Genomic DNA, 27,037 nt, shown 5'->3' with positions numbered 1-27,037 from the left:
CGGTTGGCACGAACGCACCCACCGTCCAGCACCAACACCGTCTGAGCTACACCGAGCTACTCGGAGAAGCGTTGCACCAGCGGCCAGAAAGGCTGAACATTCGACGAACGCTGTAGCATCGCAGTAGCCTCTGCAGAACGCATGCGACAAAACGAGGGCACCTCCACCCATTTGCATACATTAGTCTAGAACCGTTTCCTTATTAAGCACTTAACAACTAAGCTACGTAAATTAAACTAAAATGCACCAAAGCATAATGATTGAAAGCAACATCTGGGAGTCGTTTTTTTTTTTGTTTTCATCTTCCAACACGTTATATGAGTTTTATTGATTTTCTCCGTTAAATTGTTTAACATAGTCGATTTGTTCAAATCATCTTCGGCGCCCATTTGCCGAAAGCCCGCGAAACAGTTGTGTTCTGCTGCGGAACGGTTCGATCTTGCTGTGCTCTTCGCTTCGCTGTTCAGTGTGTCATTTTCTATGCAGCAAGTGGCATGCCCGTTTGCAAGTTTGTAAGACAAAGTTAGGAAACACACAAACAACGCTGTCTCCCTTTCATTTCAGCACAAAAATGCGAAGAGTTTTACTTGAAAACTGTTAAACTAATTAAATTGCAACAGCCTTGTTGAAATCCACCAAAAAACGATAAGTGTGTCCTGTGGATTGCATACTTTGCGGATGATTGCAGGCATATCGTTGTGACAAGTTGCTTGCAGCTCTGCAATCCTCACGACAGCTTGATCTTATTGTGACCTTTTTTAATGCTTGTTTAGTTGTGTTCAAGAAGAAATTCAAGCATTTTTCTGATAAGTTAATGAGTTCAATTCAAGGTCTCGATACTGCCTACCTCTACAATTGTATTGTATGATCCTCTTTCCCTTGCACACTTGCAACACGATCCATGCAACGATGCGCACGCCTTCCTAGCACGTCCACCTTCCTCCTACATTGCTAGTTTCGTTCTCTTCGTTCTCTTCGTTCCCTCCTTTTCAGCAGAGCCAATCACCTTCACCTGTCACTTTTATTCCACAGCACCGTATCATAAACGCACAAACACAGCTTTAGGTTAACACGTGTGTCACACAAACTGTTGTTGATTGCATGTTTGCAGATCTGACCTGTTTGCTTAACGCGAGAAAGATAAGAAGAGAGAGTGCTGCTGGTTTCTTCTTTCTGTTAGCAATTAATTTAAAAATATTGTTTCCTTTACCTTCGATACATTGTTTCACACTGTGTGTTGTTTGTTTTGTTTTGTTTTTCTTTTTCCTTCCCCCTTTTCTTCTACCTCTTTTACTCTACTTTCTTACTCCCTTTGCTTTGCTGCTTACTCTTTAATGCTTCATATCATCGCAAACGTTAGTTAGCTAGGTTTTTGTTTGTTTTAAGTTAGTTTTGAAAAGTTTCGGAAGAGCTGTGCCTTAGATATTGTGCAAGTAAATATATAGAGTTGGTATTTGTTTGTTTGTTTGTCTGGTTCAACGTTTCACGTTCGGCGTTGTTTTCTCTTGTCTCGTGTTTTACGTGGTCATAGTGTGTGTGCTTCCTTGCTTGTCGCCAGTGGTGTAATGCTTCGGTGTATTAGGCTTTATTGCGTCGTAATCGGGGCTTATTTTTGTTTGTTACATGAATCTCGTGTTTTGTTTGTTTAAGAACTATCTTTCTGCTGTTGGTTGCTTCTGTTTCTTGTTTCCTCTAAATCACTAGGCAAAGACCACTAAGACGGGATTATATCGTTTTTCATTAATTTGTGTGTTTTGTTTGTTTTTTGCTTTCGTTAGTACTACTCTCCTGTTAGGTTCAAAAAGGTATCCTTTTGCGTTTGATTTATTTGTCATTTGGTTTCCTTTTCGTACGTGTTTGTGTGTGTGTGTTTTCGGTGTCTGTTTACGCTGTACGTTTCCCTCATCGGTACCTCAATTCTTCGTACGTTGGTTGTTTGTTTTGCTAATACTAAAGGTTTTTCCTTTTCACTCTTCTCCTCATACTTTGGAACGATAATCGAGCAACAGGTAAAATGGTAAGTGGTAAAACGAAGTTGTGCATCAAAAATGGTGGATATTATCGATTTTAAAGATCTTGTTTGCTTTTGGTTTAGCTTTATATCACTACAATCATTTCGCGCGCGCGCCTGGGAAAGTGGGCTGTAATGCGCATTTTTTTGTTTCGCAAAAAACGATGTATTAATTCACTTGTAAGTGGCTGTAGTTTCTGCTGCACCAGCTCCAGCTGGTGGAACTGCTGGTAGTTAATAATAATTAGTTTCACGCGGCCGCCAAGTTTGTCGCTGTCTACACAACTACACTACACTCGCTGTCTCGCCATTTAAAGATGGCACAAGACAAAGAGCGATAGAGAAAAGGAGAAAGAGAGGAAGAAATACATTTCCTATTATGTGCTGGTGGTGTGTAACTATACTGGTTGGAACTTGTTGGAGCTTAGAACCGTTCTCGGTGGGCCAAAAGCTTTAAACGCAGCCCAAAATGGTAGGGGTAGGAGTAGGGGATAAAGTATGCATATCGCTAAGTGGTTGAATACATCGTTGGCTGTCTGTTTTGCGAGCTTTTGCCGCACACACACGCACACCCATACACACAGCCCAAAATTCCGTCCAGCCCTTGCACAGTGGCGTCTAGATGCTTTACACTATGAAGAGAGAGAGTTTATACTATGGAGAGTTCGAGGATAGTAGTAGTAGTAGTAGTAGTAATAGTACTTTGATGTCGTTCGCCTATCTATCTAACAAGTGAAGATGTTTGTATATGAAAACAAAACACTAAAACTAGGACATAGAAAGTACACTTCAATAAAAAAAGACTAAAACTAGAAGGAGTTATTCACAACTAATCATGAGCAGACAAGATTAATTCATTGAGATTACAAAAAATATACACCATAATCAAAGAAATCGTCTCTGCGTCTCCCAATGTGTTGTGGACCACTCTTGCGACATGAATGGCGTTTGATGGCCTGCTGCGTACACACCGTTTTGCACTATCGACCATCGAGTAAATCTGTAACATTCTCGCGCACTGGATCGGATAATATAAACTATAGCGTAATGCAGTTGCTGCCAATTAGCTGCTACTGCTACTGCTGCTAGTTGGTGCACTGCATAAATCAGGTAGTTGTGTCTCGCTTGACAAAAGTGTCGCTTCTATATTATTTGTTTTCTTTTTGGTTACCGCCAGTCTTGGCTTTGAATGAATGCAATTTGACCGTTCCTCCCTTGTTTGCGTTCCACATTACTTCCAAAATACTATCTAAATGCACTAACGCACACACTCGCACACATTACACATACATATACCATGTGTGCAGTATGCCCATTATGTGTGCAAGTGCGCTTGTTCGCTTTATCTATGTCAGTTGTGTTTGTTTTTCTTCATGCATTAACAGCTTTTTTGCTTTTGTTTTTACCATTTTTAATTCTCTCCGTTTATTTTTTTTAAGTATGTAGAGTGTATACTAAGCGTTCCTTATGACGCACAAACACACAAACAAACATGTTCAAACTCACTCTCTCTCTCTTCATCTTCATGTGTGTTTGAAAGGAGAGCGCTGAAGCGTGACAGATGTATCGCTTTCTCTTTCTACTACACTCGTTTGCTTAACACGTACAGAGAGTAAATTTCAAACCGATGCAAACTTGATGTATCTGTGTCTGTGTGTGTGTGTGCCCTTTGGTAAGGTTTTTGAATACTATACGAATTAAGAGACTTCTTAGTGTGTGTGAGTGTTTTTTTCTATCTTCATACCTATCCTTTACACAGTCCGTACACTTGTGTGTGTGTGTGTTCTAAAACGTCAATTAAATGTCACAGAGCTTGATTTGTTTGTTTGTTTGTTTTGCTTGTTGTTAATAATTTAATTATCATAATCGCTTATGTGTATGCTTTTGTATCTCTGTTTTATCATAATCATAATATTTTGTTTTTCTCTCCTCACTTCGGCCCTTTCAACGGCTCGCTCCCTTGTTTGTCCTAATAATAATGATTATTGATCCTAGTGCTGTTGGGTGCATTGGCTGCATTATCCCAAAGGTTTGTGTTGGAGGTACATTCAATTCAATTGTACGGCTCTTATATCATTACCAAAACCTTAACCACAAACATCGTGTCCCGTGCATCTCTCCTTTTGCTGTCCTGACACAAAATGTAATTCCTTCAAGAAATAGTAACTTCGGTCAACACACGCCCGTCCATCTTTCTCTCACATTGAAAATATACGCACACACACACACAATTTCAACACCGTTTGTGGTTGTTACATGGGGGCGATTTGGGGTTGTTGGTTATTTTGTTTTTTTTTCTCTCTCTCGTATTCCGATCGTAAGACGCTTGTGCTATAATGTATACCGCCCTCCTTCCTTTTCACTTCTTTTCATATTTGTTAAATGTGGAGCTTTACCTAAACGTCAAATAAAACCCAAACACGATGGGTGGGAAAGGGGTAAAAGGTCAAACACACGTGAGTATATACGATACGCCTAGAGATGAAGAGAGATCGGAACGGAAGAAGTGGGATTAAAACATTCACCCCCTCTCTGTACGATGACAAAAACGAGAGGGGGATGGAGGGTTAAAATAGTTTCTTCTACGAGATGGTTTAAAATTTGAAAGTAACCATGTTGCCGTCCCGACAAACGACAATGGAGACATCGTTTGACCGTTTGGAGTAAGCAAATAGTATTAGTAAATAGAAGAGAAGGAACCGGTCGGGGACAAAACACGCGCGGTACGGTACGTATGTATCGATATGTTATAATGTAAAAGCTCTACGTAAATGTTTGATGTTGTTGTTGCTGTTATCGATTCGTTTTTCGCTATCTGGAGTAACATTATCTCTTGAACGCTTTCTGCTTTGTAACAACGTTTTCATATAGCTTTTTTCCTTTAAATAGAGAAGATAGAGACGGAGTTAGAGAAAGAGCTACAAGTAGCTATAATATGAGTATACACTAACTAGGAATAAACTCAACTAACGACTTTAGTTTCGAGCTGAATATCGAGAGAACATTCTTTAACGCGTGTGACCTGCGGGTAAGGAATCAGACTTCCATTGCGCTCGACCAGAGCTGAGTGCCATTGGACAACACTAGCATTAGATTATTTTTTTAGAAAACTCCTGAGTTACTTAGAGCTAAGAAGCATGCAAATAAATAAGCAAAATATTGTATAATTTCTTTCATGAAAAAACCAAATCATTTAAACAAAGAGAAAGCGACGAGTAAGCACAACAAAACAAAAAAAGACAGAAACTTCGAACGGCTTAAATAAAATAAAAAGATTTAATGTATATAATCAAAAGACTGTACAAACTTATATATGTACGATCGTACACCACTCGCTATAGTTTTACGCTCAACATTCTATGTGTGTATGGTTTCTCTCTTTCTCTCTTCACTACGTATGGACTCGAAATAATGTTTTTCTTTTTATCTGTTCTTTTCGTGTAGTTTCGTGTAGTTAAAGTTTCCTCTTTACCAACACACGTATACACGTGTTTTTCTACACTCACGCTTTTTTCTTTCTAACAGTGTCATTTGCTGCGTTTTTCTTCTTTAAATAATTGCATCTAGAGCAAAACAAAACGGACTAAGGAAAATGATTCTAGCTATTACAGCAATTAGTATGAAAAGTAAAGATTCCGAGCAGTTTAATCACCGAAAGGTAAAGGAGATTACGACTGGTAAGTTTATAAATTCGATTAAAAAAACATTGTTTTCTTTTGTTAACAGCTTGCATTGGTGCCAGAACTGTAATATCTAAACGGTTTTACAAACAAATGATAATAATCCGCGCACTGGAGGACGATCGTGATGCATCGCAACAAAAACTGGGAGCTTGCTAATGAAGGGGGGGGGAGGGGGTTGTTTAAAGCTTGCATAAAATCGTAAATATTGTAGTACACAAGTGTGTGAGACGTGTCCCCGTCTTCCGGAACAAAATCGAACAATATAACCGGTACGATCAACGTGTGGTGACTAAACGATAATAAATAATGGTTGCAAACCGGTTGCTGCTTGCGCGGGCGTTCCATACCACGGTTTGCGCGTAGAAATCAGACATTTTGGATAATAATTAATAATAACGATAATTATTAATAATAATAATAATAATAATAATAATAGCAATAGAAAATGGGGCTCCCGCGGACATTGGGCATGTCACACGGGTGAGACAGAGATTGGAAGGAAATTAGAAAAAAAAACACACACACCCCTTGAAACATTAATGGGGTATAATACATGACACACTGGAGGGCAGAGAAGAATATAAACGGAGAAGCAGAGAAATACTTTCAAAACAAACTGTTGTGTTTGATATGAAATACAAACTATGAAGGAGATTTTGGGGTTTCAAACGCAACGCAAATGCTTTCGCTTTAGGCTGTGAGTGTGTTCCTTCTTTTCTCTATGCTTTGCGCAAAGTGGATTCTATGGATGGCTCTTTTCGCTCTTTCGCTCCCTATCGAATGCGATCGAAGTAGTGGTAAGTAGTAGGCGTGTACGGGCCTAACGAAAAACAACAAAACCTACTACCGCCACACGCTTTGCTAATCGGAAGATCGACATGTTTGCACAGTTTGTTTGCTTCTCTACATATGGCTGCTGCTGCTGCTATTTGTTTGCTACATACATCAGTGCCGTGGTTTCGTTCTGGTCTTTTGCATCTCCCCACCCGTCGATTGTGGTTTGTTTCAGGCTTTACAAACAATTGCTGGACCTGTTTTTACGGCCCCATTCCGCAAAACAGTCGCTCAATTCCGTACAGTTTGGTTTTACCTTATCGCTCGCCACACACACACACACACTATTGGGCGATGGAGGTTTTTCTTTTCGCGCTTGTTTCATTTTTTGTTAGTCCCTGCCTGTACAATCACACACACGCACCACACTCTTTCACATTCCGATACGATTTGTTCCGCGTGACACACTGACTGGGCACGGTTGACAGTTTCGCCGCGCCTACTACGACGCACACACACTATTGCTACACACAGCTCTACACAGCCGGTTTTGTTTTCTTTGCATGAGGTGAGTTATGTGTGTGTGTGTGTGTTGAGTGCTACAGTGCATTGAGCCCATCCAGCCGCCCCGGCCAACATCTTCGGGACGCCTTCGATCCATCGGGCGCTTCTTTTGCTAGGTGAGTACGCGGAGGCAGCGAAAAATTCCATTGTGTTATTTCTCTATTTCTACTACAGTGGCTCTTTGCCACTGTGTGTGTGTGTGTGTGTGTGTGTTTGATGGTGTGTAATGTACTCGTGATAGCATGTGTTGCTCTGTATTGTATTGCTTTTCATGGCGTGTGCGGCATTCAGTGTATTGGTTGGTATTGTATTAGACGCTATAGCGCTGCCTTGTTGCGGTTCCCGTTTGCGGTGCCATTCCCCAACCCGTCGTTGTTTGTGATTTGAGTTGAGCGACGTTTCCAAGCTTGCCGTAGAGCAACCGTGTCAAGCGAACCCGCTCGATTTGCATGGCACAGAACCGGATCATATTCTTTAGTAAATTAAACAAACAAACAAACAAACCATTTTCTTATTGTAAAACGAAACTGCCGAAGAATGATGATCCCGTCTGCGTCACGCGTCTGCGTCACGTCAGAAGAGGAAAGTGGGCTGCTCGTACGACCACAACCGAGCGGCGTGCTATGTCTGGAGCTACATTTTCACCCGCCACCGTACTGTCCAGCCCGTTTCCTCTTCTGCACGCCACAGCGCTTTCAGCAAAGCAACCTCCCCCGCTCGGCTCAACTCAACGGGGTAACACACGGGAGAGAACGCATCGACGAAACGGGAAGAGACAAACAAGCAGAGAATCATTGCATTGCATTGCATTTGCATATGGCATATTTGTGGTGTTTGAGTTGTTTGTATGCTTGTGTGTGTGTGTGTGTGTGTGGGCTTTGTATGTTTTAGTTTGTCGTTTAAGGTGGCACGTGATGGCGATACAATGTTGGTATTTCAAATAGGACAAAACAGAAAACAAAAACCTTAATTAATGATCATACACTCCTAAACCTAGCTGTGTGCTTTGAAATTCTTTGAATCCTGAGTTTATAAAAGAAAAACAACAGAATAGAAGAGCAGATTCATGTTAGCCCAATTGAGATTGAGAGAAGGAAACAAATGGATAATAAGTTAGCAAAAGTACGATTGATTAATATTAAATATCTCATGTTTTGTTACGTCAAACAAAGCCAATTTTTAAAGTACAACGTTTTCTGGGTTTATGTTTTGGTGCGCTACGTGTTTAGCTGTAAAATTATACAATTTTTTCCTCCCACAATTGCTTTCCGCTCCGTGTATTATTGTTACATGCACGTTGAAATGCAAGAACACAATTTCCGTTGCAGGAGGAAAATTTTGTTTTTTTTTTGTTTTAAATAGTTAACCTTCCGTTTCGTACTAGCACACCCGGCTAGCGCAGTTATTATATTATTAATTCATAATCAATTCAGTGCGAACGCTCATCATCAGCATTTCGAATTGGGATTTCTGTTTTCGTTTAGCTCAATTTACACAATATATTAAAACGTTGAGGAAATTTCGATGGAGTTTAGCTAGTGTTGCAGTGATGTTTTGATTCTGAATCAACTCGTTTTTTTTCTTTTATCCTTTTTAGATACGTTAAATGTTAAGTTTTGAGTTGTGTAAGGGGGAAAAATATGTATAGGGCATATATTTATAGGTGTTTTGTTTTGTTTTTTTCTTTTTAACGTTTACCTATAATAGCATGTCGCTGTTTTGTTGTTTGCTTGTGTACAAGAGTTTGTGTTAAACATTTTGCTGTATTTGTTGCTTTCGTTTGTTTGTGTTTTGTTTGTGTGTTTTGGGCTGTTAGTTTCGCTTGCGTTTTGCTGGCTGCAGGCATGCTGTTATGTCTGTTTTTGTATGTGTTTGTTTGTTTGTTGGTTTGTTGGTTCTGTGTCGCTTTCTTTGTGTAGTTTTCAGCATGGAATTGCTCACTGCGCCTGCGGATCACATTGCAACAGCCGCACGATCGACGGATCACTCTTCGCGCCCTCGATGAACTCCTCCAGGCTCAGCTTGCCGTCCTTGTTGCGATCCATCTGGCGGAAGATTTTGTCCGTCCGCTTTTCCGGCGTGCTTTCGTCCTCGGGCATCTTCATCACCGAGCCGACCATTTTGTAGATTGCCTGGCGAAACAAAAAAAAACGAGAAATGGGGATAGAGTATTAGCGTCCGACATGTTCGTTAATGTCCTGGCAGTGAAATGAATGTTGGTTTCGTGTACGAAATGCGTGCGCTTTTGTTTTTTTTTTTTGCTACGAGCTAAACGCGAGAGACGCGCGAAAGGTAATTGCGTTTCCGGCTTCAATTTGCCGGCCGGCCGGGCCGGGACTTACGGTAACAATTTCCAGCATTTCCTGTCGGGAGATGTATCCGTTACCGTCCAGATCGTACATCGAGAACGCCCATTTCAGCTTCTGCTCTAGCTTGCCGCGCGAGGTAACGCTCAGTGCGCACAGGAACTCCCGGAAGTCGATCGTACCGTCACCGTTCGCGTCGAACGTTCGAAACACATGCTCGGCGAACTGAAATTGATAGCAGTATAGCGGTAAAGCGAAACAGAAAGGGGTTAGAAGAATTATTCGAGTGGAAAAGTGAGAACACATTGCCAGCGAGGCAGGGGAATGAGAAAAGACAAATGGTGTGTTGCGTTTTTTGGATTTTGTTTTGCTTTGCCGTGACGTAGGTTCCTTTTTGTCGGTTGATCAATCATCATTACCAGCCCAATTATCATCGATTTTCATTTCACAAAAAGAGAAGAAGAAACCGAAACTACTGCAATTCACGATTATGTTGAGAGCGATTTGTTCTTTCGTATTTTTTTTTTTTTGCATTCTTCGGCAAATAGGTGAATTGTGTGTGGAGCAACCGGTGAGCAACCTGAACAAAGGTACAATTCCTTTCCTTTCGTTTTCCGCTTGACATTGAGAAACGAGCCCGGTATGCTACATTGTGGCATATTTTTTTCTCCTGTCAGGACTCGCCCCTCACGCACATACACTGTGTCGAAAGGGAAATATTTAAGCAAGAACACTCACAACAAACACGGCTGTGCAAGTTCACGGTAAGGCAAGGTCAAAGCACAGGGACCCTTCTTTTTCGTGAAGAAATGGGAAAAAGTAGACATTCACACACACAGACACATACATAGAACAAACAAAACTGAAAACCTTCGAAGGCAATGTAGTGAAAAATCAAGCCGCTCCACGGACCTCCACTGACCCGTGACGAACACAGATTTATGATTTTTGCCCCACTTGTTTTCAAAACGTTTCATTTCAATCCGCCACTCGGCCATTCCCTCGAAAATGTCCCCCTCCCCTCCCCTCCACCACGTCACTAATGGATAGCTGGAAGGTGCGTGAGCGGAAGGAACTATACCCGAGCGCACCTTCTTTACCTTTTACCACCAGCCGGGAGCCATTTAGCCTTCCAAGAGGGGTGAAAACATGATTGATTGGTTTTAGCGCTTCGGCTACCGTTTGGCCTCGACTAATGGCGGGAGAAAAGGAGGAGAGAAGGTAGAGCTGCTTTACTTTTTTATTGTTTGATTTTAGTATTAATTATCGAAACGCTACGAACGAAGGCAATGATGGAGGCGCCTGGTAGTTTGTACGACGATGGAGACGCCTGATAGGGTGTGAGAAGAGTAGAGTATTAAATTTTAATGCGTTTCGAAAGGAGTCAAGCTTTTCGCTCTACTAACGGTGGTGTGTTTGGCTTTTTTGAAAAACTTTCCCGTTCAATGTAAATTTCATCCGCCGATATTACATTTCAGCGAAATTAGTCCTAAGCACAGCCGTACTTTAAAATGCATTTCTCGTGGAGCTTAGTAATTTGAGGTCCTGATCCGCATTAGTGGATTCCACGGAAAAAGAGACCAACAAGAAGCAAAACAAAATACTATGAAAACAAATTTTAATCTCAATCGCTCCCCCATAAAAGCCCGAGCTAATTACCTGGCGTACGGTTGCAATTCAGATTGAATTGACTAGGACCTCCTTTTGCGCGGGAGCGTTTCGCGGCGCGGAATTAGAACACGGTCCATACCGAAACCCACTCGGGGACTGACTTTTCCATTGCCGGACGGCACTCAAGTGAGCTCCCCGGCAGCATCGGGAGTGGGTCGTTTTAAACAATCTTCCACATCCACTGCTAATCCACTCAGCGCGGAACGAACTCGACATTTTCCAGTGAAATCCGCTCCCGGCCGGTGTGTGGGAAGAAGTTCCACGGAGCAATACGTGGAAAGTTGATTCAATTTCAAGCAACAACTCCCCGCCGTGAGATGGACTCGGTTTTGACCGGGTTTTTTTGTTTTTGTTTTCCGGGCCCGCTGTGTAGGCGACCACCACCTGCTGCTGCTGCTGCTGCTGTGGTGGTGGTGCTGGAGGACGAACATGAAGCAAGCAAACATCTCCACGATAAGGATCAAAGCGGGTGCCGACAAAGTGGCGTTCGCGCATGAACCCCCGCACGACTGCCGGTGTAGGGCTGCCGGTGCGGGACGCAACAATCGTGCTAATGTTGAATATTGAAGTTTGAATATTTTATCCACTGTTTTGCCACAGCCAGTGGCTCTCTCTCTCACACACAGTGTGTTCGTGATGGTTCGTTTGTTCGCCATTGCTTTATGAAGCTGAAAGGCGACTTTCAGACGATTTCACATTAAAAAGAAGGAAAACCGAAGCAAAAGGACATAGATAGACCGTTTGGGAGAGATAGAGTGAGAAAAAAATGGGGATCCATAGGGAATATTATAACATTCCACACTTACCTTGCTGGCGTCGCCGTAGGGGAAGAAGTTGCCATAAATTTTCTTAAACTCTTCCACCGACAGATGACCGCTCGGGCAGTCTTTCAGGAAGCCTTTGTACCATTCCTGTATCTCAGCATCTGCGGGTGAAAGAGAGATAGAGAGAAAGAGAACAAAACCTCGTGTGAGAAAGGCAGACAAATAAAAGAAAAAAACAACTATCACACCCAGTGAAAACAAATAAGCTAAACGACAAAATAAAATGGCCACCGACATGCATGTCCCCCCATTTCAGGACACGATTACGTCAATCGACCGATGCGTGGTGTGCGTCTCGAGCGGAAGAAAGGGGAAGCGGTCTAAAGTCGACATGCTGACGTAAATTTAAATATGATTTCAAGCGCTGTTCGAGTTTGTTTTTCCTGCTGCAAGGAAACACACATATCAAGAAATCGAATAACGATTACCGCTCTCCTCGACGCGGGGGAAAAAAGTGGAGCCAAAAGACAGTCGGGGAAAGCCCATCCAACATAAAGAATCCTCACTGTTTCAAAGGTGGAAATGGTCGGGTGTGTGTGTGTGTGTGTGTGTGTGTGTGTGTTTGGTCGAGTAGAGAAGAATGAAGAATAGGTACAATAATATCGTATTAAGACGTTTGGGAAATCGTTCCAGTGCAGGAAATTTATTGTTTCGAATTCGATTATTTATTTATCCGCATTCACCAAAACGGGGCGCGCACCGGTACCGGTAGCGGCCCACAAAGAACCACCAAAAACTCTCACCCTCCTCCTGAAGGGTCCAAAATGGTACAGAGATGCTCCAGGCCTTTTTTTAGCGATTCCCAAGAAGTGTGGAAACATATCATATACCACTGTCTCGTTCGCTCTTTTGCGCTAAAATATCGAATCGGAAGCAGCAGCGAACGAAAACACTAGCCCCGGGCAGGGCAGTAGCTCTCCCCACAGGCTCAAGACAATTCTTTGGAAAAGCTTCTCAGGCCTGTCTGTGTGCCTGTTGTTTTGTGCTGCGGCTCGGGCCAGCCATTCTCGGTGCGATCGACCGTTTCGACCGGCGCGCTTAGCCGAGAGTAATCGAATCGAGCGCGACTGGAAATGGAAATAAATATGTTATTGACTGGCCTGTGTGCAAGTTGAAAGCCTGCCCACCACTCCTGGCGCCGAGCGGGGTTTTATTTTTTGTTTTTTGTTTTTGGGCAGAACGGCTTCTATATGGCCTGCGAAATTATTGACTTATTTGATGGGAAAATGACCTCTGCAATGGTTCATCTTCTTGAAGGGAGCGCTAGTGAATACAGCTGAATATTTACAGCAACTCTTTAATATTTAAGACTGCTGCAAGCAAATAGAAACAACCATAACTCAACTACATCTTGCTGCATTTTAAACGTTTCTATCGCATTTATCATTGCAACAAGATCCATCTTTTTATGATAAATCACATCACGCACCGTACCATCAGCTCGACTCACCAAACACCAAAAAAAAGTCCATTGCAATCGCTATTGCTTCACAATTTACTTCACCGACCCCGAGCTGCACGATTCTGCACACGAATGCCTTATCACACACGGTTTTGTTTTGCTGATTGCTCCCCCGGAAGCGTCCGCCACTTTATGTTTTCGACCAATCACGACGATCCACTCCGTGATGGGTTTTGCCTTCCCGAAGGACCACCGCCAACAGCAGCTCGACAGCTTAAACTCCCTCCACAGCAACACACACATTACACAGCAGTACAGTGTTACCAGTTGCCAGTTGCTTTCCGTCCTTTCCCGTTGTTCCCGACCGCAACACACACCCGAGCCGACCCGACCGTTCCGAAAAAGCATTGTACCGCAATCCGCACACCGGAGAGCACATGTTCGTACCAAATTACGGAGTGAAACGAGGCATCAACATGCCATTTCTTGTGCCATGGTTCCACTTACACTTTCTGAGCCTCTTCCTCCCTGGAAACCTTTTCTTTTCTCCTCTTCCATTAGTGGGAAATTGCACACGCCAGGAGCAAGTGGCAAATTAGCAATGAACCACCGTTTGCGAGTAAAACGGACACCCGCTTCATGCACCGTGTCAAGAGCGTGGAGGAGGAAAACAGCCTACACATACACCCACCCAAGGAGCATGGGCTTTACACCACACTCTCTCTATGGATGAAACCCGTACGAAAGACGAAGAAAAATTGATAGCAGGGCCGTGATTTATCCCTTTCGTAAAACGAATTTTTGCTCCAAAATAGATACCCGAGCCTCTCAGTTGGTGGAATGGTCACACGCCCCCAGGGAGGAAAGGAACGATCGAAAGAAGCTGCCAAGGAACCACCACTTCCTCCCTCTGTATCGGTATCCGTTTCATTAATTTGGGCTCCACCAAGCAACACAACCACTCAAGAAGGTTAATTCTAGCTTCGTTCTTAAGGGTGAGGTTTTTAAGGCAAGCAAGAGCTGCTTTTGTGAGACTTTGTACACAGCAACAAAAAATACATTAAACTTCTGGAAAAGGTTTCTGTGTGCGGCACAATGTACGAAAAGGTTTAAGGGTCGGGTTTAGTCTCCCTCTCTGTCCCTCTGGAATGAATAAAACGCGTAAATCGCTGGGAAGATAAAACGGGACTCAACGGCACAAAAGCAACTTCCTGCACGGAGTGGGTGCGGAATTACTTCAATAAAGTATAAGCAGGAAATGGATTTGTGAAGACGATATGGAAAAAAGTGGGGATTTCTTCGTTGTTCCGCTGTTTTCTCCCACTTATTAAGCGAGGAGATAATTACGATCGTAAAGTATCACCTTTTCATTCGCTTGTTTTAACTACCCTTTGATTAGTCTAACGTTTGCGTTGCCACTTGGGCTTGCGTAGTACGTTCGCGCGGTTATTCATTTAGTAAGTGATACTCCGCAGCGACTTAACAAGCAACCAATTCATCCATCACAATAACAACAAAGCCAATGCAATAAATGTGATTGATAGATAAATTATCCAAACTCGACGGCGACATTGGTGATGGCTATTGATTTTGGTCAATATTTTGCGGTGAGCTGAAATCAATATGAGTGCCGAAGCTCGAGCTCGATACTATCCACGCATCAATTGATTAATAACAAACACACAAAAAACCGAACCGAGTTCATGATTCGCGGCCATGATTCAGCGGAATCATTAATCGGCTCTCCTTCCCGCAGTGATGGCCCAGTTATTGCACACTATTATCATTTAGCTCATCACTTTCAGATCGGCTCTCCCCTCCCGCCGATTGCTCGATTCCATCATAACGTGAAATTGATGGTGTGCGCGCCTTTGTGGTGTAATGGAACGCGGACGTGATTCCAAGACGTTTCGCGTTTCACTCCATGGGGCCCCCACGGGTCCGGGGACAGCAAAACGAGGCAAGCATCACTCATCACCGTATCGTAAAAGCTGCGCGACCGGAAGAAGAAATCGTAATAAATGGCTAAGAATGGGTTTCATGAATCACCGACGGTGACACGAAGGTTTAAGACGTCGTCCACCAGGGTGGTCCATTTGTGTGTGTGTGTGTGTCGGTCGGGCGGTCGGTGGACTTTTATGGGCCCCAAAGCGTTCGATTTAATGAGCCGTATGTTGAAAAACGTATGGCACAAATTCACGCGGAAGAACGCAAAACCGGTGTGTTTGTGTGTCTGTGTGTGTTAGCGATTAGTGAGGACGGGACGACGGGAAGACGGACACCACGGAGTCGGTGAAAGCTTTCTGCCTTTCCTTCCAAAACCCTGGCTGGTTGTGATTGATGATTGAAGCACGTCTCTCTATCTCTCTGTATGTGTGTGTGTGTGTCTGTCCTTCTCTACCCGCGGTTTGGGACGGTTTCGTTTTATTGACCCGAGGAACAGTATAACAAATCCCACCACCAACGGGTGTCCACCTTCTGTGGGCGTGAATGCGCGAGCGCGCCCGCGCGTGTGTGTGTGTGCACGTGTACGTGCCACACGACTGCGAAGCTTTTATCCGTCTGTCGAAGGTCGACACCGTGACAGGATGCAGGTTTATTGTATCATAGGTATAAAGAAGCTAAAGTTCGCATTTCACCCGCGGAGTCCGCCGACCGAACGCCCGAGCGCCGGAAACCGGGGTTTTATTTGATTGAAGAAGATGTCGCTGCGACGGACAGTTGGCGGACTCTGTCAGGGATGCGACCCCGGCGGCCAACTGACAGCGATACGAAACCGGATCGAAATGTATGCTCGTGCGAGCTACTGCTGGCTGCTGGTGGTGAGGCGCGCACGAACACACCAAACGGAAATGTATTTCCTGTTGAGCCGTTGAGCCACGTTTCTGCCATTGGCGATGCGGTTCGATGCGAGCATCCGTCCCGGGTTCGTGTGCGTTGGCAGATTTTTATCGGTACCCCATTTCAGTACCTTTCCGGTTTCGGTCCGGCTTGCCGACGTTTTAAAGTTGTTTGCGTTTACCAAAAAAAAAATCCTGTCAGTCTGCCATAAACATCGAGTCGAATGTTTTATGATGATTAAAAGGTTGATTGGGCATCAAATCTAACATTCTGATTTGGAAAACGTTGTTTCATAATGGAGCGACTCAACGTGATCTAATCTAACAGAACAGATTATTAGAACAGTTTTAGTACAACCTTATATGACGATAAAAGTCGTATTTTAAGATAAGAAAAGTTATTTTTCAAGTTATTCAATGCTAAAATGCTTTATAGTATTGATAGCTAGCAAAGCAGACATGTTCACTTGTTTTTCTTTTGATTAATTTGACATAAAACATTATTTTACAGCATTCTTGCTTCCAGCGCCTAAATGTAGGCAATCTATCACAGTTTTAATTCCACACTTTCTGACGCAAAATCCCATTGCCATCGCTCAACGCTATCTGTGATAAAAATGCTTTAAACACTATCGATCCCATCGATCTTCAAAGTTAAGTCCAAAAAAAAACACAATTTTAATTGAATTGCGTAGTCCATCAACTCGACATGCCATCGTAACGAGCTTATCACAACGCCTCACACGAGCCGCACAACACAACGAGCCGTCGTCTCGAAACATTCAATTAATAAACATATTGTGTGTGGATAATGATATGATCAAGCTGGTCGCCCGTATGGCTCACACGGGTCGGGTCGGGTAATTTAATATTTTGCCACGCAGAATCGAGGTTTCGCCGGGTGCGCTTGTTGCGAACCGAGAGTACCAATAATTAAGTTATGCCACGAAATAAAGCAGCTACAAAAAAAAACATTACACCTCCATTACTGAGGCGAGTGAGATGGTCATTCCGTGAGATGAGATGTGGCGGCCGCACCCGCACCAGTTGGGTTTCATTTTAGAGGGCGCTTTTGTGTGTGTGCGTGTGTATTTGTCGCAGCAGCAGCAGCAGCGTGTTTGTCAATTAATGCTGCTCTTTATGACGCATTATTTTTCGTTCAGATTTTTTGCTCCCTAACGCGCTCGGGGGACGGCTGTCTGTGTGCCTTTTCATTCATTCCCGGGGAACGCCCGTGCGGCTTAAGAACGATGAACGAGCCTACGAAAAATGCTGCTGGGATCTGTAATGAATAATAATATCCGGGAATGATAACGTCCACACCTTGCTTGCCCCGCGCATTGCGTCCCGAAATGAGGATCACATTGCCACGGGACTAAAGAGATCCGCTCAGAAACAGAATGCGAAAAGTGTACGCGAAGAGAAAAACCCACCGTAAACTATACGGCCCCATGATTCTCCCCGTTTTCCCCATACCTGAGAATTCTGTGTTCTGCTTCAGGTCCTCCAGCACCTCCGGCTTCAGTTTGCTGTTTTGCTTGCCCATTCTGGCTGTGTTTTTGTGTGTTTGAAGTCTGGTGGGGGGGAAGGGATGGGGGAGTGCTTCTCGGTGTGTTGAACACTCTCCAGAGACTCCAGAGAGGGCTGGTTGGCTGGTAATGGCTCGGAGCTTGTGTCGAGCTGCCTTCTCCGTTTGTTACGCGCGTTCCGGGATGAACGAACGACGAGTGCCGCTGCTGCTTACTTCACACTGCTGCAAACGAGAAGGAAAAGAAATTTATCTTAACTTGCGTTACTCTACGCTGCCGCCCCACTTGTGTTTGCTGCACCCATCCACTCCATTCCGTCTCGTGCGGATGGAACGGTGGCTATTTTTCTCCAAAAAATCAAAACAAAAAAACAACCCCCCACAAACACCAGCCAAGTGACCGGCGCGGTTTAGGTTCGGTGGCTTTTCAGTGCAAATAGAAATGATTAAAGCAGCGGCGCCCTCTAGTGATTGTGCGCCCCTCGATTCGCGCTCTACCTTCGTTGTGCGTGTGTGTATGGTAACGTTGTGCTGCTCCCCGCAGTGTTTGCTGTCTTTTAATGAGGTTTATGTGTTGCGGCTGTGTGTGCGCGACCCACCCTGGTCCTTTCCTGGCTGGCCGGCTGTTGTTTGTGTTCGAAGTCGACGTCGGGGAGGGTTGGACACACCCTGCGTACTGCACACTTTTCAATTTCTTAATTAGAAAAGAATAGCAACGATTTATCTCATCCGGCCGTTGTCCAGCTGTCCGTTTTTCGACAGCTCCTCCGTTTCTCGGGATCGTTGTCGGCTCGGGATTAGATTACGAGGAAGCTGTGAAGCCAACGCCAACGTCACACGGACGGACAGAGTGACTCAGAGCTTGCGTTCTGTGCCTTTCCAACGACGATGTTACGTTCCGATGTTCTGTGTGGTGTAGGTGTGATGTTTTACCAAGCGCACAAGACGAAACCCACAAGCCGGAGCCGGTTCAAACCATAGCCACATGATGGGGAAGAAAAGAAGAGAAGAAAATTGATATAAGAAAAGCTTGATTGGTACTTTGCTGTTATTACTCCGGTTATTAATGATTTTCCTTATATCCAGGCGCACTTCTTTTTTTGGTTGCCCCACTTAAACCCTGATTGTGGAGTGAATTTTCCGCGGATTTCCGCTTGTTCCGTTCATTACGATGCGTTCGGTTCGATATTTACACGCAGCGCCGTGTTGGTTGTGTGTCTGTGTGCCTGTGTCACTGTGAGCATGGCTCAACACTTCAGCAGTGATAGACGTTTGGGTTTGCGTCGTTTTTTTTGTCTAATTTATTTTTGGCGCTTTTCTTTCCTTTTTCGTTCCTTTTCCTTTTGAGTGGAGGTTACGAGTGTCAGAACAAATGCCCAATCCACCCACTTAGGGCACCAGTAATTGACCGTTTTCCGTTTAATCTGCGTTCGTTTCGTAGCTTACCATTTTTACGAACTAAGGCAAACGCTTCCGAGCTGATAGAAAAAGGTTAGAACGAGTGATGAAAAATCAAAAAAGCTCATAAAGAGTTGATTAAAACAAAAGTAAATTGGGTAACAGTTGGGCAATTTCTCGCACAGCAAATTCCTCAAGCGTAACAGCGATTGCAACAATGTGCGCGATTGAGCCATCGAGGTCTTGGCCATTTCTTGCGTTTAATCAGCATCCTCTTATCACTCAACCAGCGGCGTACAAAATGTCGGAGAAGCAGGAAACGTCGCTCGAGGCTTCGAAGCCCCGACGACATACAGTGACCGCCGCTGATGGATCGGATGTCGCATCCGCTCATCAACATTGTTGTGCACTCTGCATCACGAGTCTCATTTCTCAGTCACCGTGGTAGTTACCGTCGAGTGCTACGAGTCTTTGTTTTTCCTACCCTTCCGCTTTCCATCTCTCCTTTCTCGCGCACCAAGCTAGAGGAGATGATTGGGTGGGTTAATTGAATCTTTACAGCATTTCCCCTAAGGTATTGCGATGAGCTACTTGCAGCGTTGGGGGAGCGCTCCTGAGAAGTAAAAAAGCTTCCCTTCTAACCCACTTCCTTGACAGTTTATACAGCTGGAGTAGTTTATGGCTCGAACAACCTCACCCACAACACCGATACTGATGAAGTTAGGGTGCCGGTGCTGTGTGTGGCTTTGTGCAGCAGAAATTCAATTTCCACTAATAACCACGGACACTGGTGCAGCAGCAGCTGTAGGACACACCGCCGCGGCAGGACACAAACCCAATCAATTGCTAATGCATCCGCACAAATCTAAAGGGAAATAGAGTGCCACTTGTGTGTGTGTGTGTGTGCTTTTTTTTTCTGTCGCAAAGAGGCGCCATTTTTACTTGAAGTAGCTCACAGTATTCACATCCTCGAGGGATGACGATGATGCAGCGAGTGAGGAAGTACTCGCGATAAAATTAGCTCCCCAACGAGGGACACTTTTCATCGTGCATTTTATGCGAATGGGGTAGAATAATGACTCTTTGCGTAAAGTTTTATGCCTCCCTATGTACGGTAAAACAAACTTTTACTTGCAATGTAGCCACATTGTGTGTAAAGGAGGGTTGTCCCCCCGGTCGAGTTAACGCCGAGTTGCTAAAAGCAAACAAGCTCATAATAAGCTAATTCCGTCGTGCGGATTGCATACCGTTGGGCGTTGATGGAGAAAACTTCTCCCCCAAAAGTATGCAATCCGCACAGCAGATAATCATACTTTCATTACTTTATCTAAACGAGGGGTACCAATTGAAGTAGAAATTATCCCGGCAACTACTGTTTCAAGTGTACTTTTTTTATAGTTAAAACATGTACTTTATTTCGAAAACGATTGAAAACAGGCTTTTATTCGGAAAAAGGGATGTTCATACAGGCGACGACAGTAACGACAAGATCCGGAGAGCATCGCTTAGGAATGGTTTTCGTCTCCACAAACGGCCTGATCCCCTTCACCATTCCATCAGGGAAGTGTATGCGTGTATGCGAGTGTGTAGGCGTGTTTTGTGTTTGATTGTGTGTCGAAGTGTCTGCGTTGTGTGTTGTTGTCCCTCGATTGTGTTTTTTTCCTTCTTTTTTTGGTTTGGTTTTGGTTTGTGGCAGAGTTTATGAGTTTACAAGTTTACAAAGAGAAAAACAAAACCGAACACAGCCAGTAGAAAAATGTAAAAAACTAGCGAAAGCGCATATTTCTTTTTAGGAAAGATTTTCCTTACCATTTTAAGCTTGTCTGCTTAATTGTATGTTACCTTCTTCTTCTTCTTCTTCTTGTTTTGTGTTTCTTCTTTTGCTTTGTTTACAAATATGCTTGAAGTTTTGTTTCGTTTTTGTTGTTGTTGTTTTTGTTGTTGTTGTTGCTGTTCTTGCTGTGTACCTGTCTCCAGTAATGCTCTGTTTTATATTATTATTATAATTATTATTATTTAAATATCGAAAAAAAAACGGAAAAAACATCCCATCAACATCACACATGCTCTCTATTATGACTTAATTTTGTAGCCCTTTAAACCGCCTGCTAACGCCGCCTCTTTTTCACTACGAGCCGCACGCGCACGGCTTGCTTGGACACACGCTCTTAAACATGAATCAGGTGGACAGACAGACAAGTGGGGGGAGAGATGCAATTTGAGTTGTCTTAGTTCTTTTTTTTCTTGTATTTTTTTTCTTCGTCTTCTTTTTGGTTGTTCTGTTTAGGAGAGTTCAGCGGGATTTCAGTTTTACGAGATAGCGTTTAAATATAGTTATACGTGTGCACAATAATCTTTCTTTAGCCACACCATTAGCATTGGAGCACTACCGAAAACGCACGTTTTCTTCTTTTGCTTTCCCCCTTTTCTGTCACATCGTTCCAAAGTTTCACACAATACAATCTCGAATCTCGGGGAGCTTTTACACATTTAGAGTAGTGAAGAAGTGTGTGGTTGTTATTTTTATTCCTTTTTGTTTTGTTTATGTGTGTCTGTGCTTCGATTAAATTGTTTGCATAATTTCGCGACTTGGTCACCCAATTGTTTGTTTGTGTTCTTCTCCCCTGAACAATCGCGTGTTGCTGCCGAATGACGTTGCCCTGCTGTTCCAAACCTATCCTTAACGGGGTGAATGGGGAGATGTTTTCCTTTTGTTAAATGGTATGTTCAGCATGTTCGCAGCAAATGTATGCGAACATGTGAGGAATGGTTGCAGTTTGCGATTGCTGCCACACGCTTATTATGTTTGTGCTAGTAGACACCAGTTAAACTTGTGCAAGAATGATTATTTTCTCTTCTTTATGTGTGTTTGTGTGTTTCTTTTTTCTTCTTTTGTTGTATTTATTAGTATGAGTTTGCTCTCGAATTTGACATCTAGTATTTTTTGTTTGTTTCTTTGTTTGTTTCTTTGTTGCGTTCGTACGTGAGTGCATATGTAGAGTTTAGATTTTAATGTTCTTTTCTTTTGTTTCTTTGTTCCATTCTCTTATCCATTTAAACATGTTTCGTTTTAGCATTTTGACGTATTTTGCGCCTATATTTTCACCCGCAGTAACTAGTTGAGGGCAACATACTCTATGTTGGAGCGCGGGGATATGGGGAGATGTGTGTGTGTGGTTTGGGGGGAGGGGGGAGTTCTGGTTCTGCGTAATAGAAATATATCAACAGTAGTGCTCTTAGTTTCAATGTTTGCGTCTATCTCATCGCTCGGTGCAGTTTGCTGTTTTATGATTACCATTTTATGTTACTACAATGTTAAATGTTTCCCTTCTCAAGCTGGCCTGTCTTCTTGCGCACGAACCGTAAGTTCGATTGCAGTTTTGCCATGAACGATCCGTTTCATTTCAGCTTCATTCCACAAAAACAATAGGTCGGACACATACACACGGTCGACATTTCTTCAGCGCTAACGATTGCTTTCATCGCATTTATTTCAATCGATTGTGGACCGTGTTTGTTGAACGTAAAGTTTGCAAACAATAATAAGGAAACAACTTGACTAGAAGTTTGCGTTAACAATTATGTACAACAAATCGTCCAGCGTGGTCGTTACAAATATCGAAGAATGAAGAACATTAGTGCCGTGCCGGGAGGGGGGTTCTGCATCCGCCAAATCGTTGCCATTATCAAGCGAAATAATAATGGGCAAAACAAAAAACGCACATCAATGGAGAGCAAAAAAACAAAAAACAATCATTTGATTGCCAAACCTAATCCAATTACCGCAAATACCATAATATATACCACATATACCAACCGCGTACCTGAGTGTGGAGCAATTGAAAAAATCAATATTAGAGAGCAACAACACCAAACCAACGCTTGTAACAATGTCGATCAATATTTACAGCCAATGGTAAAGAGCACATCATCATTTCGACCGAAAAATCGTCCCCGAATTCGCCGAAAAACGTGACCACCAATTCGCTGCCACACGCTGCCATTCGGCTGGACAAACAATCACGACGGTATCCGTCATCCCCTCGGTGCGTTTTTCGCCGATCTGGCAGATTCATGACAATAATGCACCGTGACAGTAGTACCCCGGCAAGCGGCGCGTAAGATGCTGCCACTGGAGAACCACGCGCAAGATTTATTTCGAAACGCTTCATTGCGCATTTGTGTCGCACGATTGATTCTGATGATGTTTTTATTTTCTTACCGGCTCGGTACTGCGGGAATTATGGAAATGTTTTTCTTTTCACCCCTCCCTACAGTACAGTATAGTGGGTTGTATTGGTGTAGCAGTCCGTTTCGAGTTTGCTCAACTGGATAAATGCTCTCGTAAAGGTGACATCCCCCTGATCTTTGATGCTACATACGATCGTCCATCAAAAGATGACAAGCTAATTGAATAAAAGTGTAACAAAACCGTTAAATTATGAAGAAATAATATAAAATAACAGACATGTAGTCATGCATTCTGAAAAAAAGAACCATTCGGAAAGGACATTTCTGTCCCGTGAGTTCTCAGAAATGGCATTGTAATGGTAAGAAAGCAAGAAGAGCTACGAATGGCCCGAAAAAGTGTAACGAATTCGGCATGAAAGCCAACTCAGGGTTGAAGGAAAGGGAACAAAACAAGTCCTTTACATACATGCCAACTCATACTCCTCGCTCGCATAGACGTTCAAATAAGCGTACACATATAAATATGAATGAAGTCTCGCGTTCATTGCTGAAGTTCCATCGTTTGCTAAGAGAAGGAGAAAATAACGAGGATCGAAAGCAAGAGAAACAAAACAAAAAAACACCATCGCACTTATTTATATGAAGACCCCACAAGACATTAAAGAAACCGTACCAAATGCGAGATACGAATCAGGAGAACAGAAAAGAAAATAGTAAAAAAGAAGTACGCCACTGCCATGGATGGAATTCTTTTGCTTGATAATGAGGTCTACTCATTTCGAGAAGAAACGATCCTATTCATACGCACGCACAGACGCACACGCACAACTGACAGCCACACAAATAAACACATAAACTTGCACCGCCCCGAAAAGATGAAGATGTTTGTGCAAAGAAATATTGGCAGCCTCACCCGCGCGGGCAAACCCATTGTCGCCGTCCCTACCATGGAAAATGGGGAATGATTTTGGGGCCACTTTTCCGCCAACCCCGACTGCCTTCCGAGCCTCTTCATCGGCTCAACCGGCGTCAGTCCGTATCCTTGTGGTTTTATGGCTTCACCCCGACACAAACACACACACACACACACACGCACGCGTTGGGGCTCATTTATTCTCACCAGCTAGTGATGGCTTTCACAGTACAGTGTGTGTGTGTGTGCTTGTAAGCGCCTTAAATGGCCGTCCACCCACTAATGCCAGCCGCCCATTAACGCCCGTCCGATTATGGAGCGAATGACGCTGTGGATGTGATTCTTCGTTCATTTACTCATTTACGTCTATCGGTCATTATCGTCACAGTTCGCTGTGATAAATCTTGTTCCGTGCGTTAGCGGACAAGATACGGAACAGAGTGCTGGTCGTGTGCTTTCTCTGTGGCTGTGTGTGTGTGTGAGGTAATTTCTTTTCCTTGGCTTGTCTTAAACTCCATTTAAATCTCCCCCCCCCCCACCTCCAAGCAACAGATGCACATCGATTGATCCATTCCAATATTGGTGACTAGCGGAGAAGCGTTTTAAGCGCACTAACACGCACACCACACGCATTCGACTCTGGATGCGCATGTACACATCTATTCTTAACACTCCCACACCACTGTCCTCTCCCGTGTTTCCTGTCTGCATTTAAGAGAAAAGCACGAACCATAAAAACAACATAAAGTGGCCCAATTGCTTGTCCCGTTTTCTTTGCCTTGCTACTGCTCCGGGAAATCCGGGCTTTACCGGCGTTGTGAAACAACGTTCCTGAACTCCATTTTACAGCCCGACACGTTTATCCTTAGATTAGATCTTAGCTCTTGTAGACAGGGGCATTACATACCCTTCGATTGACTCGCACGCTTTAAAGAGCGCCCGTGTGCAAGCGTGTGTGTGTGCGTGTGTGTGAGTGAGTGTGTGGATGTAATCTGACACAGCAGAGCGCGCACCCACATAGTACCACACACACACACACACACAACGCTCCCACACACTACTCTTTTTTGTATCAAATTCTCATCAATATATCATTACATCGTAGCATCAACATCAGCAAAATGGTAGAGGTTTCTCTTTCTTTCCTTCTTATTACATTGGACGCTTGGCAGGACGTGAGTACTATTACAGCTAAATGTGGTTAGCGCGCGCACGCATAAATTCCCTAAAGGTTGTCTCTATTCCTCTCGCGGGGCCCAAAAATTCACTCTCTCTATCTCTTTCTCGATCGAGCTCTGCCTGCGTGTCTCTGTGGAGGCGGGCGGGCTTTCCATTTTCATATTAAATTTGCATCGACCACCTTGCCCCGCTTCACCCGCCCCGTGCACACACAACGAGGAGGGAGGGCACACGCTGTGTTGTTGTGTGACAGCGCGTCTGCTGCTGCGAACGAGAATAACTGTTCGATTTGTTCCCATTTCCCTTCAACTCCTCATTGTAGGGCTGTGAACACGGGAAATGGTGTGAGCAGGGAGCGAAGAGACTAGAGGTTAAGCAAAAAACACACCGATTGAGCGGTACTGGTGGGTTCCACCGTCAAACCGCCTTCTCAGACGGTTGGCTGCAAACCAGCCAGCCCAAGTACAGGGGGAGCCCGAACCCGATCGGAATGAAAACTCGACCCTAAACGAGTGCAGTTAAGCACGCACATACACACGCGAACACACAGAGACACATAGAACTTCTAATTGTAGCGATCAAGGACGTAGCGCGGTGTCCTGTGCTAGGTGTCGTCTCCCCCCCGTTTTGCATCAGGCTGCTCACTGGTGGTGGTGGTGGTGGCAGAATCACCCCATGGTCTATCATTTCGTATTGATGGTTCGCGTATGGATCGTTGCGCTTCCTACTATTCTTCTAAATATATCTCTCTATATATAGTACTGTCATCTTGCTCTATTATGCTTTATCTTCTTCCCTTTCCCATCTCTCTCTCTCTCTGTCTAGGTTTCGTAATGTTTGTTTTTACTTTCCACTCTTTTTTTTACTCCTTTTCTCTCGATTGATTTCCTGTTTCGCAATCGCTGCGTTACTCTGCCCCCGTGTTTCGATTTGACCTTTCTTCTCTGTGTGTATGCTTTTTCTTTTCCACAAATTACTGGCTTGTGTTTCAGTGTGTATGTTATTTTTTTGTTGTTGTTGTTGCGCTAGGATGTGTGCAAAACGTATGATTGTATGGTGTCTTATATATGGCAATGATGAAGGGCGGGCGGGCAGGTGTGTAAGTGAGTGTTGTGTGTGTGTTTTTGTTTAACTCGTGCCCGTCGACCCGGGTACACCACCCCCCGCTTAGGGTGCGAGCATCTTGGACAGCTCCTCGTCCTGCAGGCAACCCTTCAGGAACTCGTCCTGCGTCAGCTGACCGTCGTTATTTTCATCCATCTTGGCGAAGATGTTTTTCGCGCGCTCCTCCGCCGAGTCGGCCGGTTTGTTCGATGAGCACGCGCCCAGCATGTCGTATATTGCCTGCGAAGAAAGGGAAGCAGAGAAATGCATGCATTAATATCAACTATTGGTCACGGGAGGTTATGTTTATCGAGCCTATTGCTTCAGAGCGTTCGATACACAAATCCATCACTGTCGGGAAGGGAAAGAAAAGCCACACAAAAACACCCCCACACACACACATAATGGTTTTCAATGTTTCTTCGGCCCACTTCAACCATGATGCTCTGCTAATGACATTCAGGTGAAGCTTTGGCCTGCGGAGTGTGCTGCTGAACCGTGTAGAACTGGAAAATTTTCGGCCCGTCAAAAACAAATTCCTTTTCCCGCCTTTTCACCACGCTTCCGTCGGGCAGTACGATATCATCAATCACAAGAGAGCTTTGCTTGCTCCCTGTCCTTTCGAAAGCGCAATCGTTTTCGCAAAACT

General features: G+C 44.0%; 2 protein-coding genes across 18 annotated transcripts in view; both read right to left on the bottom strand.

The window, feature by feature from the left end:
- Positions 1–5,268: 5,268 nt before the first annotated feature.
- LOC120950818 (neurocalcin homolog) overlaps positions 5,269–27,037 on the bottom strand; it is a 110,350-nt gene continuing 88,581 nt past the window's right edge. For 2 of the 7 annotated variants that reach the window (XM_040369161.2, XM_040369162.2), the window contains exons 3-6: positions 17,552–17,828; positions 11,816–11,934; positions 9,375–9,563; positions 5,269–9,164 (exon numbers count right to left, since the gene is read on the bottom strand). In XM_040369161.2, the coding sequence (XP_040225095.1) occupies positions 8,970–9,164; positions 9,375–9,563; positions 11,816–11,934; positions 17,552–17,621 (573 nt within the window). In that variant the 5' untranslated portion in view covers positions 17,622–17,828 and the 3' untranslated portion in view covers positions 5,269–8,969. Of the gene's footprint in view, positions 9,165–9,374; positions 9,564–11,815; positions 11,935–17,551; positions 17,829–18,101; positions 18,510–27,037 lie in introns of all 7 variants that reach the window. The other 5 variants (XM_040369157.2, XM_040369159.2, XM_040369158.2 and 2 more) reach the window with 5 other exon arrangements.
- Positions 20,413–27,037, bottom strand: part of LOC120950817 (neuronal calcium sensor 2) — an 85,537-nt gene continuing 78,912 nt past the window's right edge. For all 11 annotated transcript variants that reach the window (XM_040369147.2, XM_040369148.2, XM_040369154.2 and 8 more), the window contains one exon: positions 20,413–26,628. In XM_040369147.2, coding sequence (XP_040225081.1) covers positions 26,452–26,628 — 177 coding nt within the window. In that variant the 3' untranslated portion in view covers positions 20,413–26,451. The remainder of the gene's footprint in view (positions 26,629–27,037) is intronic.

Source organism: Anopheles coluzzii, chromosome 2, assembly GCF_943734685.1.
Source record: "Anopheles coluzzii chromosome 2, AcolN3, whole genome shotgun sequence".
In the NCBI taxonomy this organism is placed as follows: domain Eukaryota; kingdom Metazoa; phylum Arthropoda; class Insecta; order Diptera; family Culicidae; genus Anopheles; species Anopheles coluzzii.
This window is presented reverse-complemented; position numbering and strand designations above follow the sequence as displayed.